The 18,544-nt window shown below is 49.1% G+C and overlaps 2 protein-coding genes across 3 annotated transcripts; one reads left to right on the top strand and one right to left on the bottom strand.

Moving 5' to 3' along the window:
• The first annotated feature begins 247 nt into the window (after positions 1-247).
• id2b (inhibitor of DNA binding 2b) lies at positions 248-3,328 on the top strand. Of its 2 annotated transcripts, none has more exons than XM_018688733.2 (3): positions 248-834; positions 1,281-1,344; positions 1,948-3,328. In XM_018688733.2, exons 1-2 carry the CDS (start codon positions 451-453, stop codon positions 1,338-1,340), a joined length of 444 nt encoding a protein of 147 aa, XP_018544249.1. In that variant the 5' UTR covers positions 248-450; the 3' UTR covers positions 1,341-1,344; positions 1,948-3,328. The 2 variants fall into 2 exon arrangements, with proteins under 2 accessions (XP_018544249.1, XP_018544248.1); XM_018688732.2 differs by having other exon boundaries at positions 249-834; positions 1,839-3,328.
• Positions 3,004-17,135, bottom strand: kidins220b (kinase D-interacting substrate 220b). Its single transcript, XM_051071547.1, is given in 31 exon segments — positions 3,004-6,238; positions 6,327-6,557; positions 6,649-6,747; positions 6,826-6,963; positions 7,309-7,338; positions 8,476-8,601; positions 8,856-9,091; positions 9,207-9,385; positions 9,484-9,646; positions 9,725-9,869; positions 9,964-10,052; positions 10,151-10,388; positions 10,472-10,612; positions 10,696-10,985; positions 11,087-11,238; positions 11,331-11,496; positions 11,588-11,767; positions 11,849-12,013; positions 12,103-12,280; positions 12,367-12,465; positions 12,553-12,651; positions 13,007-13,074; positions 13,077-13,104; positions 13,199-13,396; positions 13,495-13,593; positions 13,705-13,806; positions 13,934-14,032; positions 14,152-14,250; positions 14,428-14,526; positions 15,086-15,244; positions 16,939-17,135. Coding segments are annotated over 30 exon segments (5,274 nt in total). The 5' UTR covers positions 15,218-15,244; positions 16,939-17,135; the 3' UTR covers positions 3,004-5,032.
• Between the last annotated feature and the right edge of the window lie 1,409 nt (positions 17,136-18,544).

The raw sequence follows: 18,544 nt of genomic DNA, 5'->3' as shown, positions 1-18,544 counted from the left end.
GAATTCATGGATCAGCTGTTGTTTCTCTTCTGATCGATTAATGTGACGATCAATATTTATTTTATTCGATATGTTTTTAAGTTAAAGCTGCAGAGACAGAATAAAACGCTCTGACCATCAGAGTCTGATCCTGGTTCAGCTCCTGGAGCAGCAGGTGACAGGTGAGCTCACAGACTGGCTGACCAGGGGCCAATCAGCTCTCTCCACAGGATGACTGACGTGATGTTTGAGCCAATGAGCGTCCAGCTCAGAGGATAAGAGCCTCCGTCAGTCCGCGTTTTGCTCAGTTTGTTGTTAGGGGTCAGGTTTCTCAGGTGGATCGTGGTGGTCTGATGGTTTCTGTCCGGTTCTGGTCTCTCGGAGGTACTCGCAGGTCTCACACCCTGTGTGGACCGGTACCTGCAGGTCCGGTGGTTCGGCTCATGTGAAACTCACCATCCAACAGGAGACATGAGAGCCAGGAGCCCGGTGCTGTCAGCGGGCAGGAGGAGGAGGAGCAGCGGCGCTCCGGGCTCCAGCAGCCGGAGCCGGAGCAACAAGAGCCCGGAGGAATATCCGGTCCCGGCTCTCCTGCTGCAGGACATGAGCCTGTGTTACCGGCTGCTGCGGCAGCTGGTTCCGGGTCTGCCGCCCGGACGGGCCGCCAGCAGGGTGGAGATCCTACAGCACGTCATCGACTACATCCTGGACCTGCAGACCGAGCTGGACGCCTCCTGCCCGGCCGGAGACCGAGGAGAGGAGCGGGGGCAGCCGCTCCGCTGTGACCCGCTACAGCAGCTCCAACAGCGGCCACAGAGCGGCCGGAGCCCCGCTGACAGGACCCACACCTGCCAGGTGAGACACAGGGAGTTCATGTGCTTATTGATCAGGGATCGATGACTGATCAGTCTGTTTACGTCTCTGTTAAACTTCTAACTGCAGATTTCTTTATTATATCACATTAAATTTATTTCTGTTTAATATTCAGATGAAAGTTTATTTAGTTTCCTGTGTGAAATAAAAACCTGTGGTTCTGATTCTGGTCCAGGGTCCAGATGTTTGTGTGGTCCTCAAGGTCAGACCCTCACACATCCTGGTCCTGGTCTGGACCTGGTCTGAGCAGCTCAGCTCCTGTTGAGTTGATTCAGATCCGACAGCAGATTTTTATTCATTCAGTTTTTGTTGATCGTTGGTTTATTTATTTTATTTCTTCACTTTCACTTGAGGAAACTTTGACGTGTGAAATAGAAACACGTCACAGGAGGATTTGACCTCTGACCTTTGACCCTGTGTCTCTACAGTCCAGTGATTCTCCCAGAAAATATCCAGAGGTCGTGGAGGACCAGACACTGCTGCACTGACGTGGTGAGGAGACACACACACTCACACACACTCACACACACACACTCATACCAGACTCCATTGACAAAAACAGGGATTTAACCAGGAGCTGCTGGAATACCACTGCCTCCATCTGTTAGTGTGTTTGTGTTACTGTGTGGTACTTTTACTTCAGTAAAGTATCTGATTACTTCTTCCACCACTGAAAGTCACACAGTAACACAGACACACTAACAGATGGAGGCAGTGGTATTCCAGCAGCTCCTGGTTAAATCCCTGTTTTTGTCAATGGAGTCTGGTAGAGATATATAGAGATGTTTAAAACATGTCCAATATCCAAACAAAACAAAACATTAGTTTAATACAAACTCTGGTGAGGGAGGTTTCAGACTGTGCAGAGGTCACAGTGAGGTCACAGTGAGGTCTGTCAGGATGTGGTGGCGCCCTCTTGTGTGAAGATCAGAGACTCCAAACTCTCACCTGTGGTTTTATTGTTTTATTTCTCGTTTCTTCTTCAGTCGACAGGAAGTAGATCCAGACGTGGATCCGTTCAAACCATCTTCTGTTTTTATTTGACACGATGGGAAGATTCTGGTTTTCATCAGGATCCTGACTCTGTCTCTGCAGGACTCCTCTGAGAATCTGCAGGGGTTTTTTTCACTGAATTAAGATCGACTGACGACCTGATGGAGTCTGGATCAGATCAGTTAAACTCTGATGTAAACAGGACCTGAGCTTTTATTTTGGACTTCAGAGCTCCTTCAGCTTCCTCTCTGTTGGACGTCACTTCCTGTCTGATCGTCAAAATAAGACTCTGATAAATGAAACTTTACTGTGGAAGTTCGTCATTTTCCGACATGATCTTTAGATTCATGAAATGTTGTTGTTTCTACAGCACGTGCTGTTTTTACCTTTTCTCCTGCTGATGTGAATCACGTGACCTCAGGTGTTCCTCCTCTCTGACAGGAAGTCACCGCTGCACTCTGAGGTCACTGAGCTCTTATTCTGAAAGGTTAGAGGACTTTTATTGTGACAGGAGCGGTGCCTCAGTGTTTCCTGTTAACATCAAATCTGATCAATATTATTTATTGAAATCAATAATTGATTTTCAGATGAAGTGAAAAATGTTTGAACTGAATCAGTTTTACACAGAAAAGATTCAGATTCAGTCAAACAAAAAGATAAAAATACTCGATTACTTCTGCTGCTCCACAGTTTGTAGATTCCTCTGGGATCAATAAAGTTTTCTCTTTTTGAAAACATCATTATTTGTTATAATTTATGAACGAGAGGTTTAAAATAAATGCAGTAAAAACTGAGTATTTCAACTTGAGTAAAAGTACTTAGTTACTTTCCACCACTCTGCTCCTGACAGGAAGTTACTGTGGAGTCTTCATCATCAGACTGAGCTGACAGTAATCTCTGTTGGTGTGTAACTGAAGTAACTGAGTACATTTACTCAGTAACTGTGAGCCTGTGTAGGAGTTACTGAGTAAAGTATCTCCTGCTCAGACCACAGCTCCACCTCCTTCACTCAGATTACTTCTGTACTTTAAGATACAGGACCTCTACTTGTAATGAGTATTTTTGTACTCTAGTAGTTATACTCTTTATTCAGTAAAGTATCCAAGTACTCTGAGTCCTACTGCTGCAGAAAAATAAAAATCAGTCATGAATCAGAAACAACGTTTAACATCCAGTTTATTCTGTTTAAGTGAAGCACAGGTCACATGATCACAGCCACATGGTTACAGTCACATGATCAGTCACGTGGTCACAGGTCACATGGTTACAGGTATTACAGGTAGAGAGCACTGAGACAGAAACATGCAGCTTCAGATCTGAGACTGATCACAACTATTCAGTTTTTCTGTTTCTAAAAATTAATTTTCATATTTTAAACTTCAGGTTTAAAGGTTGTGTTTGTAGCTACACGGCTAACGTTAGCATCCAGCAGTTTCTCTCCGTCAGATGAAGTCAGTTTGATATTTTATAAGTGAAACAGTTTTGTTCCTCAGTCTCAGCTCTGATTAAAACTGTGAATAAAGTTTAAATAAAAAAACAACTAGAAACGACTCGGTCTCTTCACCAACATCAACACTGATACGAGTTAACGACGAGTTAATACTGATTCACACTGATCAGGTCTGTTCCTCAGAACAGAACCAGATCCTTCACAATCAATGAAAACATTCACTTTAAATTTGGATCTGAGACCAGGATCAATCCGCTGATCAGCTCCAGGTTCACTTAAGCTCCACTGATTCCTCTGACCCACTGAGTCACCTCTGTCTTGATCCGGTTCTGTCCAGAGACCTAGTCCAGGTCACTGATCTCCTGTTATTACAGATTCTCAGACTCAGAGCTGATTTATTTTTGGTTCAGATTTCGGTTCAGGAACCAGAACAGAACCTGGTCCATGTGGTCGTCAGGGTTCAGAACATCAAACAGTGGATATTGATTATTTCTGCTGTGTTTAAAGAATCTAACATCAGACCTGGAGAAAACTATGTTTCCTGTTTTAAAATCAAATCTCCTGTCACTGTTTAACTAAAGTCAGACTTCAGATGAAGCTTCAGTTCTGCTGTGGACCCTGACAGACCTGCAGGCTGAGGTCAACATGTAAAACATGACGGAGCATTAGTTTAACCTCCTGTAACTGAGCTGGAAGAAAAACAAACTCTGATATTTCATTTAGACTTTATGACGTCTGTGGTCTGTCCGTCTGTAGCAGCTTCTGTCCCTGAACGCAGCGACGCGTCGACCTCACCACCAGCTTCCTTCCAGGTGTTTTTTTTCAGGATTTTGCACTTTAAATGTTCTGAACTTAAAAACTTGCCCACATAATTAGTTTCACATTTGGGCAGAGTACGCTAGCCCAAATTCAAATGTAAGTTTTGTGATGCTAACTGTAGCTAATGCTAAGTCAGAGAATATAATCTGAGCATGAGAAGCACCATCTCAGGATTTTAACGAGCTGCTTTTTCAAATTATTAATTCATGATTTCAATCTTGAAGTCGTAATTTTATCCTGTGTATTTATCGTCTGACAGTTTTGTCATTCTTTAACTTCCATACTTACAGACCTACAGACGCCTGCAGCAGCTTCTCCTCTGAGGTGGCAGCCATTTTGTTTTTGTTAGTGGGCGTTTCCACAGTGGCTCTGACTTCTGATTGGTGAGTGTGTCTGTCACACAGAGACAAGGCTCTGAGAGTCAGGAGCTGGAAACACAACCACAGACTCTGAGGTTTCATCATCACATCAGTTCAGAGAGTTAGAGTTTGTCAAATCGTTCAGCTGTGAATATTAAAATGTTAAACTTGCTCCAGGTCCAGCTGTTAAACATCTGCAGGAACAAATAACTGTTGTTTCCTGGAGGCAAAAATCACGTCACCACCACAACAACAACAACAACAACAACAACAACATCAACAACATCATGCAGCAGCTTCTAGTTAAAGTTTCTACGTCTCTACTGAGCTTCACGTTTTTCTACTGAGCATGCAACACAGACTGAAACTACTGGTCCTCCAGCAGCTGCTCCTCCTTCTCCCATCAGACAAACAGAGGTTTTACTGTTTTAAAGTCCAATTATTTAAATTTCAGCCAATCAGAGGCTGTCGTTTCACATCTGATTCAAAGTGTCTGATTGGTTCAGAGGGAGAAGGCGGCTCCTGGCGGACCCTCAGTGCTCTCTTCGTCTCAGCGAGGTCACAGGATGCTCTCGCGCTCCTCGCCGAAGGTGACGGTGTCCGAGGACACGGTGCAGATCTCCGGCGGGTCTCCGGGCTTCAGGCCTCTCTTCAGGTGGACCACGCGGACGTTCTCGTTGTTCGGACCGGGCCTAGTGGCGGCGGTGGTCCCAGAGGTGCCGGTGGTCCCGGAGCTCGGGGAGATGATGACGTCGCCAGTGGAGGAGGAGGAGGAGGTGGGGTTGGAGGAGGAGGTGGAGCCCTCGGTGGGCTGGCGGGGGCGGTTGCCCTGCTGGGCGTTGGTGTTGTTGTTGAGCGTGACGTTGCTGGGCGTGCGGTTCAGGTTGTAGGTTTTGGATGAGGGCCAGCTCTCCTCTGGGCTGCTGGCCAGCAGGCTGCACTGGTCCTCCGAGCAGATGGACATGCGGGCGACAGCTGGGTCCTGGAGGCCGCTGAGGCTGCTGGGAAGGCCGCGCTTCCTGGCCAGACTCTCCTCGTCCAGCTCGATCAGGTTGGCCCTCTCCAGCTGTGACAGGTCCGCCTCCTCGTCCTGCAGAGAGTGGTTGGGCGAGCTCTCGTTGGACCGCACACCAGAGTCAGACGAGTCCTTCTTGTCCAGCATGGCGTCCGACAGGTAGTCCTTCCCCTTCAGTGCCAGAGAGCCACCGGGCAGTTTGGGGTCTCCCGCCTTCTTTCCGTCTTTCAGCAGGGGGGCGTTATCTGACTCCTCCGACTCTTCGTCGTCGCTCGTCAGCTTCTGGTAGCGCAGCCCTCCGCCAGCCTTCAGCTTCAGGTCAGCGGCGCCTTGGAACAGCCCGCCTCTTTCGCCCGAGGTCTTGCGGGTCAGCAGGGACTTGGAGGATCCGTGGTCACCCTTCTCATCCTCCTCCGTGATGGGGTCCAGGGCGTCTCCGTTGGAGGCGAACTCGGCGTTGTCTGCTGCCGGCTTGGCACCGCTCCTCTTGGTGAAGGATTTGCGTCCGTCCTGCTCGGCGCCCTCTTTGCTCTTGTCCTCAGATGACGATGATGTCATGAACTGCCCGGGCTGCGGTTGGACGGGCTTCTCCCCGCTGCCGCCGCCCATCTCCAGCTGGGCCATCTGGGCGATGTACTCCTGGTAGGCGTTGCGGTACTCGGCCTGCTGCTTGTCTGTCAGCCTGGAGATGTCGTTGGACGACTCCTGGGAGTTGAGGCTGGTCATGCTGGCGGTGCGATGAGCTGCGCCCTGAGGACAGAGGAAGAGTCAGAGCGTCATTTCTTTACCTGTCAAATACAGCCGATGTAAAGGTCAAAGGTTGTCCTCCTGCGTTTACCATCCACTGCATGTTTCCGTGTCGGGCCGTTTCGTCCAGTCCCACCGTGCTCAGCTCCTCGAAGCTCAGGTTGAAGCTGTACATCGGTGAAGCGTCCGGGTTGGCGGCGCCGGCGTGAGGCGGAGCCACGGCTCGTCTTCCGGCTTCGTTGTGACCGCCGACCACGCTGCCTTGCTCGCTGGCCGCCTCCTCGTGCAGCACCTGGCTCTCGATGTGACGCATGTCCAGGACCTGCAGCAGGAGACGGAGGAGACAGGTGACGTCTACGACCTGTTACAAGTCAAATACAAAGAGCTCGGTTGTTTTCAGGCCATGGACTCACCGTGGCTCTGAAGAGCTGCCAGTCTCCAAAGTTCATGTTCATCTCCTTCTTCAGCTCGTCGATGTTGCACTGAGACAGAACTCTGCCGTTAACGTTCGCCTGAAAACAAGACGGAGAAAATCTAAAACCTCTGTTCAACCTGCTGCAGTTTCAGACCTGATCTGCTGTGGCACCAACCTTCCTGATGGTGGCGGTGTACTGTCCCATCATGCTCTGGTCGATGCCTTCGATCTGACGCACGCGCTCACACACGGCCTCCGTCGTCATGGAGCTGAGGAGGATGGCCGGAGCACCCGACACGACCGAGGCCGAACCCTGAACACAAACACACACACACGGGTTTGATCCAACCAATCGGCTGATCAAGAAAACAATCGACAGATAATCAATAACTGTTAGTTTCACCCTGAGAGGCAGCAATAAAAAGACGCATCAATCTGGATCTAAAATGCTAAAGTTAACATTTTTTACAGTGTGGAGGGGGGGGAAGTGACGGGGTCAAAGGTCAAACCTAACAGTTTTAAAACTGTGAGCAGAGCAGACAGCTACTCTATTGAAGCTACAGGCTAGTCCAGGCAAGGTGCATGCTGGGAACTGTAGGCAGAGCACTATTATTAGCTGAGAGGGGGAGGGAAGGAGGGAGAGGTCAGAGTTCAATACCTGCTTCCTTTTCAAAGATGAAGCTTTAGACTGTAGACAGACAGAGAGAGAGACAGAGAGACAGAGACAGAGAGAGAGACAGAGACAGAGAGAGAGACAGAGAGAGAGACAGAGACAGAGAGAGAGAGAGAGAGAGACAGAGAAAGAGAGAGAGACAGAGAGAGAGAGAGAGAGAGAGAGAGAGAGACAGAGAGAGAGAGACAGAGAGAGAGAGACAGAGAGAGACAGAGACAGAGAGAGAGACAGAGACAGAGACAGAGAGAGAGACAGAGACAGAGAGAGAGAGAGACAGAGAGATGGAGAGACAGAGACAGAGAGAGAGACAGAGACAGAGATGGAGAGACAGAGAGAGAGACAGAGAGAGAGAGAGAGAGATGGAGAGACAGACAGAGAGACAGAGAAAGAGAGACAGAGAGAGAGACAGAGAGAGAGAGAGAGAGAGAGAGAGAGAGAGAGAGATGGAGAGACAGACAGAGAGACAGAGAAAGAGAGAGAGATGGAGAGACAGAGAGAGAGACAGAGAGAGAGAGAGAGAGAGAGAGAGAGAGAGAGAGAGAGATGGAGAGACAGACAGGTGAATGAAACACAGGTGAGAAAACATCAGGAAAACACAGACGACCAATGAGTGAGCAGAGTGATCATCAGAGGTGGAGAGTAACTAAGTACATTTACTCAAGTATTGTACTTCAATACAGTTCTGAGGAACTTTACTTGAGTATTTCTGTTTTATACTTCTTTATATTTCAAACGAGCGTTGGGTCAACATCAGGATCAACATCCTAATGAGTGACTTTAAAAACTCTCACGGTCCTGCACTGATTGATTCTGACTCACCACCAGGGGGCGCTAAACAGGTGTTTCATACCGTCCCATGCTGAGTTCAAAGACTGAATACTTGTTGTACTTTTCTTCTTCCACCTCTGACGATCAATGACAATGATCAGCAGCTGTTTTCAGGTTCAGAGCGTCTAAATGTTTCCTGAGCTCTGCAGCCAGAGGACACCACAGAAGAAGAAGACGAGCGGAGGAGGAGTCAGGAGACCAGAGGGTGAAAGCTGCGAAGGTAAATCTGGGAGAAACTCAAAGTTGAAACGGCGCCCCCTGCTGCCACGAGTCGTCATTAACTGTTCATTCATCACATCAGTCTCAGGTGTGTGTCGTACTCACAGGTGCAGCGGCGGCGGCGTCCCTGCTGCAGGAGGTTTTAGGCAGCGGGCGAGGATGGAAGTGTGATGAGTAGGAGGTGGCCACGAGGGGGCGTGGCAGCTGGTAAAGGTGATGGGGGAAATATGGCTGAAGGGGGAGGAGGGGGAGGAGGAGGGAGAAAATCAAAATAATGTTGATGGAGATGATCGAACATCAAACAACAGGACGGAGGAAACTTAAAACAGGAGACGACTCGTGTGACAGAGAAATCATAAACCTGAACCAGGTGAGCAGGTGGTGGTGACATCACAGCGTTACCTGTTGCTCAGCACATCAGAGGGTTTACCTGTCTGTATGAATGACATCATCAGGTGGCATGAGTGGGCGGGGCCTGTACTCACCCTGTTGTAGAAGGGGTGCTGCGGCCCGGCCATGCCGCTGTAGTAGCTGCTGTGGGGCTGCGGGGAGACGACGCCCCCTGGTGGCTGAGCGAAGGGCCCGCTGAAGGAGGCGGAGGGAGAGCACGCCGACGACACCTGGCTGTAGATGGAGGAGGGGCGGGGCTGAGCCTCCTGCAGCGGGAGGGGCGGGTATGTGACCCCGCCCACGTTCATCTGCTCCCGGGCCGCACGAACATCTGGATCAGACGGAGAGAAAACATCTGCATCAGTTCACTGAGAGGACGGGGCAGGAAGTGTAGTATTACTTGTAGTACTACTCATAGTACTACTTGCAGTATTACTGCGTGTTACCTGCTATGATCTCTCGGAGTTTGGGGTCCAGGTTGACGGTGCAAGGCAGGAAGGTGCGGATGTCCCGGGCCGTCAGGACCGGCGTCCGTGACGACAGGAAGACCTCAAAGCTGCGAACGTCTCCGTCGATCTCCAGCAGAGGCTCCACGTCTTTGGTGGTGGGGATGTTCTTCGACACTCTGACACAGAAAACAGGCGGATGAGGATCTGACGTCCCTGTAACATACGATCGTCTCCCTGCTCTGATTACCACACTGGTTATAATATGACCTCTGACCTTTCATAGATGGTCTTGAGCGTGGCCTGGTCGGGGACGCCATCAGTCTCCTCCAGGTACAGGATGAGCCAGGACGTCCTGTAGGGCCACTGCTCCGTCAGGTTGATCCACGACGCCAGGCGATCCCAGTTAAAACTGATCTGATTGGCTCTCAGCAGACGACCTGCATACACAGAACGAACACGTCTCTGACTGAGATAAATAAACGACCTCAGTGAAGGTGAGGTCAAAGGTCACCGACCTGTGACGGAGACGATGTTGAGCAGCCTCCTCATCGTCTGTGGGCTGATGTCGCTGAACCAGTCCTCCGTCACCATCAGCTTCGTCAGGTCGAACGACATCTGACGAGTCACCGAGCGCTGCACCTGACGCCGCCGGTACGTGTCCTGAGCACAGGTCACATGATCACAGGTCAGTCACACAGTCGTCAATAAACTGATCGATTGATTAAAAAAAGATGTTTTTAGTTTGTAGTCTCACCCTGCGGGTCAGCGTTGTCTTGCTGCCAAACTTAGTTAATTCACCCAAACTGTGCTGAGACAGTTTCCTGTCCAACTCCTCATGCCAACCTGCGGGGGGGGGGGGTGATGGAGAGGAAAACAGTTGAAGTCATAAAGAGTTAATCTGTAGATTATAAGTAACGCTGCTGTTAAATTCTCCGTCTTACCATCGGCGTTGGCGGCGTCCCCGTTAGCCGGGGCGGCGGTGCACATCTTCCTGGCGCTGGACAGTCCTCTGCTGTTGAGGAAGACGGGCAGGTGGACGATGTTCCTCATGTAGTCGTGTCCATTGATGTTGGAGTCTCGGAGGACGCTGTTCAGGTTCTGGTTGATGGCTTTGATGATGATGTGCGGGTCGCTGGCAAAGATGGAGATGAAGGGACCTTTGGAGAATAAAACCCTGACCTGAAACACAGAGAGGGAAACGATCAGCGGCCGCGGCGCCACAGTGACCGATCGTCTGACCGATGTCTGTGCGGCGTCGTCACCGTGTCGAGCATCTGCAGGACTTTGTCCTGTTCACAGGAGTCCAGTCCGTCGATGACGACCGCCAGCCTCGTCTGATGCTGCGTGAAGCCGTCGATGGTCTTTGCCATCCTCGCCATCAGCTCCACCTCGTTCTTCAGGACCTGCAGGACCAGGGTCAGCACACCGTGTTCACTGAGGTAAATGACATTCAACAGCAGAATGCTCCTTTAAACCTCCCTCTCACCTTCATGAAGCCCTCGCTCTTCAGCTTGTGCATCCTGTTGGCAGCGCTGTGCAGCCTCTTCCTCTGAGAGTTCAGCACCGAGTCGGTCACCTGCCACCACGTCCTGCAGTTGAGCAGCAGAGCCAGACCCACCACGCTGCTGATGGCGATCAGCACGGCGTTCACCGTCCGGTTCTCCCCGTCCACCTTAAAGACGGCCAGCAGCGCCATGCCCGTCACCAGACAGGCCAGCACCAGGACGAAGATGATGAAGGACGGCACGCAGCACGTCTTCTTCCACTTCCTCTTACCTGAGACCACAAGTGGTGGAGTTAAAGCTGAGGCTGTTTTACAGGAGAATAAAGTGTGTGTGTGTGTGTGTGTGTGTGTGTGTGTGTGTGTGTGTGTGTACCTTGTGTCTCCTCGGTCTTAAACACTCTGAACAGACGCGTGGCGAGGAAGCCAAACTCTCTCTCACAGGCGTCGGACAGCGTGGCGATCATCTCGGCCATCGACGTCTCTCCTCCGACACTGGACAAACGGTTGTAGTCTGTGAACAGGAACCTGCAGACAGCAGCAGCAGACAGGTCCACACGGGTCAGACGCTTTTTATCAATAGAAGAAAAGGAGGAGGAAGCTGATGTGGTGTGACTGACCTGACGGGCAGAGCTCTGGTGCTCTGCTCCGGCAGCTCCGGCGGGTTGACGAACATCAGCTTCAGCAGCAGCTCCAGATACCCGATGTGACGAGCCAGACGGGTGCTGAGCAGCCACGCCCAGTTCCAGCTCTCACCCTCCCGACGCCCGCCGAAATACACCACCACTGCAGGACAACACAGTTCATTTATCAGCACAGGGACAGAGACCAGCTCCTGTCCTCTCAGCCTGAGCAGGTACAGGGAGCGGCGTCTTACCAAAGAAGAGATAGAGCAGAGCGAGCAGACTCAGGGAGACAGCCATGGCCAGTTTGGGGTCGACGGTGAAGCCGAGGACGATGGCGACGGAACCGCAGAGCAGCAGAGACAGGAAGACCACGAGCCAGGAAAACTGGAACAACGGCTCGATCTGCTGCCCGGCAAACGTCTTCATCTCATCTGAGGAGGAGGAGGAGGAGGAGGGTTAGTGTGTGATGTGTGTGTCCTGTGTATTATGAGTGTGCTCGTGTGCTCGCTCACCCTCCAGCTTTTTCAGCAGGAAGGACTTGCCGCTGCCCCACTGAGCGTACAGACCCACACAGATGGGAGGCTGCATGGTCGGCTCGCTCAGGATGTCGGCCAGCGCGGAGCTGTACAGGTCGTAACCCAGCATGTCTCCGTCTGACTCTGTGGGGGACAGGTGACCTGCGGGGGGAGGGGCAGACAGGTGAGTGACGTCAGCTGATAACCTGAGAGGATTCACTCTGACTCACAGAGACACAGAGTGAACGTACGAGCTCCGAAGATCTGTGTGAGGATGCTCTTCTGGTGGCTGCAGTCGATGTTGTACGGCGTCTCTCCGGCCTTGTTGGGCCGATACAGCAGGCGGCCATCTTTAGGGTTTCTGAGGAGGAGCTCGGCCAGGCGGCGGCTCCGCCCACGGATGGCGATGTGGAGGGGAGTGTCTCCTTTCTGGAGAGATGGGATGAGAGGGGAGCAGCTCGTCATGTGAACAGATGTTAACAGTTGAGTCGGTGAGGTGCGTTTGTTTCTCTCACCTTGTCGACAGCCGACACTTTGGCTCCTTTATCAAGCAGCAGCTCCACGATCTCGATGTTCCTCATCTTAGTGGCTTTGATCAGAGGAGTCTCTCCATCCTGACACAACACAACAACACACACACACTGAGGACTGCAGCTACGTGTTCAGGTCCAGGTCCAGGTCCAGGTGTGTGCAGGTCTCACCTTGGTGCAGGTCTCAGTGTCGGGGTTACACTGCAGGATGTCTCTGACCATGGTGGCGTTTCCTTTCTCCACAGCCCAGTACAGAGCAGTTTTATTCTCCTGGAAACACACACACACAGTCACACACACACAGCTGATCATGATGCTGGTTTCATCCTGAACCGATCGATCTCTGTACCATCAGAGTTTCTGTGGCTCCAGCAGAGTGAGACGTCTTCTCTGTAGATGATCTCAGATCAGCCTCAGGTCATCATCAATAATTAAACTGATCAGGACCTTCAGTGTTTGGATAAATCTGATCGTCTGCTGAGAAGATGTGAACTGAGGATTTATTCTGGACTCCTCAACAGATCCAGGATCCAGGATCAGAGGACTGAGGTCTGATCTGAGCTCTGTTACAGTGTCATGACTCACTGTGTTGAAGTGACATCACTTCCTCTTCCTGTCGTCTCACCTGTCCTCTGATGTCGATGTCGGCGTATTTATGCAGCAGAGCTCTGACGATCTCCACGTGCCCCCCCTCACCGCTCCGATCAGCACCGTGTCTCCGCTCTGAAACACACAACGTGTGGACTTTACAGCAGCCGCCTCAGGTGAGAGCACACCTGTGCAGCATCAGATACATGAACCAATCAGAGCGCCTCACCCGGTCCGGGATGTTGACGTAGGTCCCGGCGTCCAGCAGGTCCTGGACGATCTCGGTGTAGCCCTCCTTGGCGGCGATCATCAGCGCCGTGTTCCCGTCTTTGTCGGTCATGTTGACGTTGGGGTTCCTCTTCAGCAGCTCCTTCACCACATCGGTGTATCCGCCCTTCACCGCCACGATCAGAGCTGTCATCGAGTTCTGACCACACACACACACACACACACACACACACTCCGTTTACGACAGGAAGCTGCTGTGACTGGCAGCTAACGGCCTGCAGGGTTCAGGGAACGTACCGCCCCCTCCTGGTCCACATCGGCTCCGTTCTCCAGCAGGTGCATCACACAGTCAAAGTGTCCTTTTCTGGACGCCCAGATCAGAGGAGTGGTCCCATACTGTCTCACACACACACACACACACACACACACACACACACACACAGTGTGAGTGTAGACATTAAACCCTCGGTTTTCTTTATCCGTCTCTCGTCCTCCATCTTGTCTCACCTTGTCAGAACAGTTGACTTTGGCTCCGTTCTGCAGCAGCAGTTTGACGATGTCGGCGTGTCCTCGACCTGCGGCCCAGATGATCGGATACACACTGTACTGCTGTTAGACACACACACACACACACACACACACACACACACACACACACACACACAGGGGAGGTGTTCAGGTCACAGTACGACTGTGTGTACATATTCATACAGGTGTGTGCGTGTGTGTGTGTTACCTGTCCTGTAGTGTTGGGGTTGGCTCCGTGCTCCAGCAGCAGAGTGGTCACCTCCACTCGACCTTTGTAAGCTGCCCACATCAGAGCCGTCCATCCTCCCTGAGACAGAGACCAGAGTCTGAGACCAGAGACTGAGACCAGTGTGTGTGTGTGTGTGTGTGTGTGTGTGTGTGTGTGTGGTCGAGCTGTGTGTGTCAGTGTGTGTGTGTTGCTCCCACCATGTCTCTGTGTTCGATGTAGGCGCTGTTCTCCAGCAGCTCCTTCACCACGTCCACGTGTCCTTCTTTAGCTGCACAGATCAGAGCCGACCAGCAGTCCTGACAACACGGAGAGACCACAGCGTTACCATGGCAACAGGAGCATCGCCATGACTGAGAGGCCCCCTGACGAACTCTGTCTCCTAGCAACAAGGCTCAGAGGTTCAGAGAGGAGGGGGGAGGGGGAGGAAACCACAGTGGTACTGATCAGACTCAGGGTGCGTTTGATTTGCTCACCACGTCGTCCAGGTTGACGTTGGCTCCTCTCCTGATGAGCTCCTGGACGATCTCCAGACTGCCCTGCTCCGCGGCCAGCATCAGAGGAGTCTGACCGTTCTGTAAACAACAACAACACACAGGTAAACAAACAACAAACAAACACACAGGTAAACAAACAACAAACACAGTAAATAAAACTTCCACATGAAAACTGAACCAAAGAATTAAAAACAGAATAACAGAATGTTTCAAACTGAAATTTCAAATTAGAAAATAAATAAAAATCCCAGAATGCTTTGCAGAATATAACTAAAGAAGAAACATGCTGCAGAAACATTTGTGTAATGAATAAAACTGACAGAAGAACAGAAACAGCAGAAAAACACAGTAAATTAATAAAACGGGTTAAACTGATTAAATGAATAAAATGATCAAAGTTGACTCATGAAGCTTAAATAATGAAAAGAATCAAATCTTCATGTTTCTTTGACAAAATATCGTCAACTTAAATAAACAGAGGACGACTTGGCTAAAAATGACTAAAATTCAAATGGACTTTTGAACAGTGACGTCTGGACTTAATTAGGATTATTATTACTGCAGATGTTTTAAATCAATCATGGATAACTGAATGAATGAATGAATGAATGAATGAATGAATGACTAAAGGCCGTACGTCGCTGCGTCCGTCCACCTCCTTGAAGCGGTCCAGGTGAGCTTTGAGAGCAGCCAGGTTCTCCTCCTCCACGTAGCTGAACAGGTTCTGGATGGCCAGCGTGGTCATCTTGATGGACGTGGTGGTGTCCATGTCTGCGGTCTGTCACGACGCCCCCTACTGACGGAGAGACGCAACAACACGTCAGCAAACACAGACTGAGCCAGCCATGAACATCTCCACACGTCAGTACCAGAGTCCACTTACAAACACAAGGATTTTACAGAGCAGAACAAACTCCACCCCCTCTGACTCCACCCCTCTGTGACCCCACCCCCTCTGACTCCACCTGTGCTCAGGGTGTGGAGGTGGAGCTTCAGACTGTCAGTCACGTGGCTGTGAGGTGTTCGGGCCGTGGTATTTAAAGAGCAGCCGTCTGACTGAAGTCTGATCTTCACAGCAGCAGCTTCCTGTGCTCGTCTGACCTCAGATCAGCTCTGTCAGCCGGCTGATATCACTTCAGTCAGCTGAGAGCGGATGGAGGCGCTGACATCTTCTGTCAGGCTGGTGTCACATGTTTCTGTAGACACCTCCAACCAATCAGAGCTCAGCTTCATCCTCCTTATCAGTCTCCCTGCAGACATCAGTAACGTCCACTCTGCAGCTCGTGGAGAGACAACATGGCCGACACGTGGAATCATTTAGTCTCCAGTCACTGAGCTTTTACCATCGGCTGTTTCCTGTTTCTTTCAAAGTAAAATACACCAGCTGGTGTTTTCTCTGTGATTAGAGGCGACGTCCTGATGAGCTGAAATATCTCAGTAAACTGTATCATCATCATCAGACTGTGTCACTGTCAGAGCTGAAATAATGTTCTGATCTCTACCTTTACCATAAACAGGGGTTTTAACTCACAGTGGTGGAGGAAGTAATCAGATTACTTGTGGTCAGTTAAAGGCTGAGTAAACAGCTCAGAGACACTCCTGCTCTGAGATCAGCTGATTATGATCTTTATTACTGGTTATTGATTAGTCTTCAGTCGTTCTGTCAGCAGCTCTACACTCTGTCTGTCTCTCTGTCTTTAGACTGAGACTCTATTAACTGAGACCTTATTTAAATTCAAAGCTGCAGTTATTATGATATTAATATTAATATTCAGTAATATAGAAACATGACGGTGATACAGGTGGATCTCACCAAGAAAACTCATCAATTCATCAATTAGTTAACAAAAGATCAATCAACTACTTTGATCACTGATCGTTAATTGAGCCTTAATAACAAACAGCTTCTCAGAAGTGAAAGTTTGAATTATTATTATTATATTAGACATTGATTATTAGTTAAATAATGAATCAGTTAGTCAATAGAATAATCATCAGATGAATGAATATGAGAAACAATCATAAACTGGAGAGAGTATGAATAACCACAGCTTTACCCACAGGAATTATACTAATAATAACAACAACAATAACAATGACAATGATAATAATAATAATAATAATAATAATAATAATAATAATAACAGCAGATGTTCAATCTGCTCATCAGGTTCATTATTATTAAACAGCTTCATCAGAGGCGACGCCCTGACTGTTAATGATCATATTATTATATCTGTGTGTGTGTGTGTGTGTGTGTGTGTGTGTGTGTATGTGTTATAACGCCGCAGTAACCTGAATAACCTTCATGTTGTCGAACCGGATCCACCGGTTCACTGAGTCCGGCTCAGACCGGGACCAGAACCACATTCACTCTTTCACCGGCCGGAAATGAACAGATAATCAGAACCTGAACCGTCACTCAGATTTTTTCTCGCTCACGGTGAAGGATGCTGACGGTCACCGCGAGAAGAAAAAGCACGTTTTTACCTTCAGAAGAGAATCCGGTTCTGTTTCGGTGGTCCGGGTTCGGGTCCAGCCGGGTGCGGGTGGCGGTGTTTGGGCGGGTCGGTCAGTGTTTCCTCGGCCTGTGCTGGGATGACAGCCTGCGCTCACTCTCCATCCCCGACAACAGCAGCCATCTTGATCTGAACAACAACCGACAGACACAGACCCGCAGCGTCAAGCCCGCCACAACCAGCCCGTCACTTCCGCTCACTGATGTCAAAATAAAAGCACAGACAGCTGCAGTTTCCTTTAGGTTCATTTAAGACAATAAAACACTCCACCCAAACACCTCTGTGTATAAAGCACTAATGATTCCTTTAATTTAAAATGTCATTCATTTAAAGTGTGGAGTGCTTGATGAATGATTCCTTTATTCATAACCAGGCTGGCTGGTCCAGACTAATCTGGTTTAGCTCTGAGCAAATGGATAAAATAACTGTGGGTTCAAGAAGATCTGGTGCTTTTAGCTGAGTCTAACAGTGATGTTAGTTCTATTTCTGACCCACTTTTCAGCAGTGTGTCACATGACTCCTTTTTGTCCAAATGGCCACCAATCAAACCTAATCAATAAGTAGACTGATCACTGGTAAACAGTTTTTATCAACAAAAAAGATCTTCTTATGTTTGACAAAATATTCACTAACTCTTAGGAAGATATATTCCAGTTACTCAGTTTAAACAACAAAGAAAAAATGGTTTTTGATTTATTTCAGTTTGTGTTTATTTTGTTATTTGTCCAGTTCCTATGGTGACTTTAAATTTTTTAACCATGAATTGTGGAGTCATTAGCGAGTCGTCTTATCATCTGAGGATCAGCTTGAATGATTGATTAACAGTGTAGAGGAGTGTCAGAGGAGGAACTCTGCTCAGCCTCAGTCCACTCTCACTTTATTAGGGTTTAAAGTGCAGGTGAGTCTGACGTAGGCCAGGTCTTATCTTCCAGAGTCCCAGCCCCAGTCTGAGGGTCATTATTCCCATTAAAACCTCTTTGTATCTCTTATCCGTCTGTCCATCCATCTCCAAAGCGTTCCCAGGCCTGATGGGATATCTAATCCCTTCAAACTTTCATCCATTCTCTTGCAGATGTAAAAGGTCAACAACCACAGATGAACACACCTTCAGTGTCAAAAAAATCCAAGGTTTAATCACATAATTTACAAAAAACCAACAAACATTTTGTCCGTCAAACCTACAGATCAGTGGCTGGTTCACTGTGAGAACATTAACTGTCGTGAATCATCTCCAACAATCACCAAAGCCTCCTCACATCCTCAACCAGCTCTCATGAAGAAAACACAACGTTAACAATACAAATGTGGAAACAGGAAAACAAATAAAGAGATGTGCTCTCCTGACATGAACACAGACACGAGTAACACTGAATCCTTTTTTCAATCATAACCAATTTTCCTTGACCTTGATATAAAAAAACAATGAGAAGTCATTGAGAAAAGATGGAGAGGAGGAATCATGGAAAGTCAGGGAAAGTAACGTGACACTTTAACTGAGCGTACATGACTACATAACTGCAGTGTTGGTGCTAACATGGCATGATTGGTCATTTTAAAACTATTACAGGTGTATGGAG

This window comes from Lates calcarifer, linkage group LG7_1 (assembly GCF_001640805.2).
Source record: "Lates calcarifer isolate ASB-BC8 linkage group LG7_1, TLL_Latcal_v3, whole genome shotgun sequence".
Taxonomy (NCBI): Eukaryota; Metazoa; Chordata; class Actinopteri; family Centropomidae; genus Lates; species Lates calcarifer.
This window is presented reverse-complemented; position numbering and strand designations above follow the sequence as displayed.

Coding starts and splice junctions, on each gene's coding strand:
- id2b (XM_018688733.2), top strand. CDS start 451: ATGAGAGCCAGGAGCCCGGTGCTGTCAGCGGGCAGGAGGAGGAGGAGC. Junction 835..1,280: donor ACAGGACCCACACCTGCCAG/GTGAGACACAGG, acceptor GTGTCTCTACAG/TCCAGTGATTCTCCCAGAAA.